General features: G+C 39.6%; 1 protein-coding gene across 1 annotated transcript in view; it reads left to right on the top strand.

Annotated features, from left to right (window-relative positions):
* Nucleotides 1–636: 636 nt before the first annotated feature.
* LOC107551558 (folliculin-interacting protein 2-like) overlaps nucleotides 637–833 on the top strand; it is a 25,783-nt gene continuing 25,586 nt past the window's right edge. The window contains exon 1 of the mRNA XM_016233199.1: nucleotides 637–728. Coding sequence (XP_016088685.1) covers nucleotides 637–728 — 92 coding nt within the window. The remainder of the gene's footprint in view (nucleotides 729–833) is intronic.

The raw sequence follows: 833 nt of genomic DNA, 5'->3' as shown, positions 1-833 counted from the left end.
AATAAAACTGAATAGAGAATTAATTGATCACATAAAACTGATCAAAATGCTAATTTGTAAAATTTTCCAACTGTACACAAATTTGAATACAAATGACTATTTTATATTTCTTCCATATTGAATTTTGTACATTCAGTATAATTTAAAAACAATTTAGCTTTCTAACGTTAATTTCCCCCATTTCACGCTTTCTTTTCAATTTATTTTCATTTGTATTTTATCAAGCTTTTTAGTAATTAATTCACCGTTTCATTAATATATTTTGTAATGACAAGGGTTAATTATACTTCCATTTTTTATTCAAAAATAGAACAATATGATTCATTATTAGATTACATTTGAACAGGCTATAGTTAAACCACATCCTATATTGATATCATCCACTAAATGTATTAAACCGAATGCTATGTATATTTAATGCAAACAGCTGATCTATGTGTGGAAATGACCAAAATGAAGGAAGGAAAGAAAACAGCAGGCACGTCAAGCACGTTCCGCACGTGCAGAGCTCAGCTGCTGCAGATGTCACATGACTCCAGCATGGAGCTCTGCAGACCTGAGCGCCCGCTCGCGCTGATGGGGAAGCGGGAATCCCAGATTGTGTGTCTGTGAAAAACAGCGCGCGAGGCCGCGAGCATGCCGACGCTGCTGCAGAAGCTCTTCAGCAAGAGAGCCGTCGGTAACGATAACGGCAACGCACGGGACTGCTCGACGGCAGCGGAGCAGTGGTAAGACCGTTAGCACGAGCAAATACTACACCTGTGGATATAAACGCGCTTTGTATGACACTATAAACCAGGGGTGTCCAAACTCGGTCCTGGAGGGCCGGTGTC

This window comes from Sinocyclocheilus grahami, unplaced genomic scaffold, assembly GCF_001515645.1.
Source record: "Sinocyclocheilus grahami isolate Dianchi unplaced genomic scaffold, SAMN03320097.WGS_v1.1 scaffold427.1, whole genome shotgun sequence".
NCBI lineage: Eukaryota > Metazoa > Chordata > Actinopteri > Cypriniformes > Cyprinidae > Sinocyclocheilus > Sinocyclocheilus grahami.
Note: the sequence above shows the minus strand (reverse complement) of the source record. Positions and strands in the feature narration are given on the sequence as shown.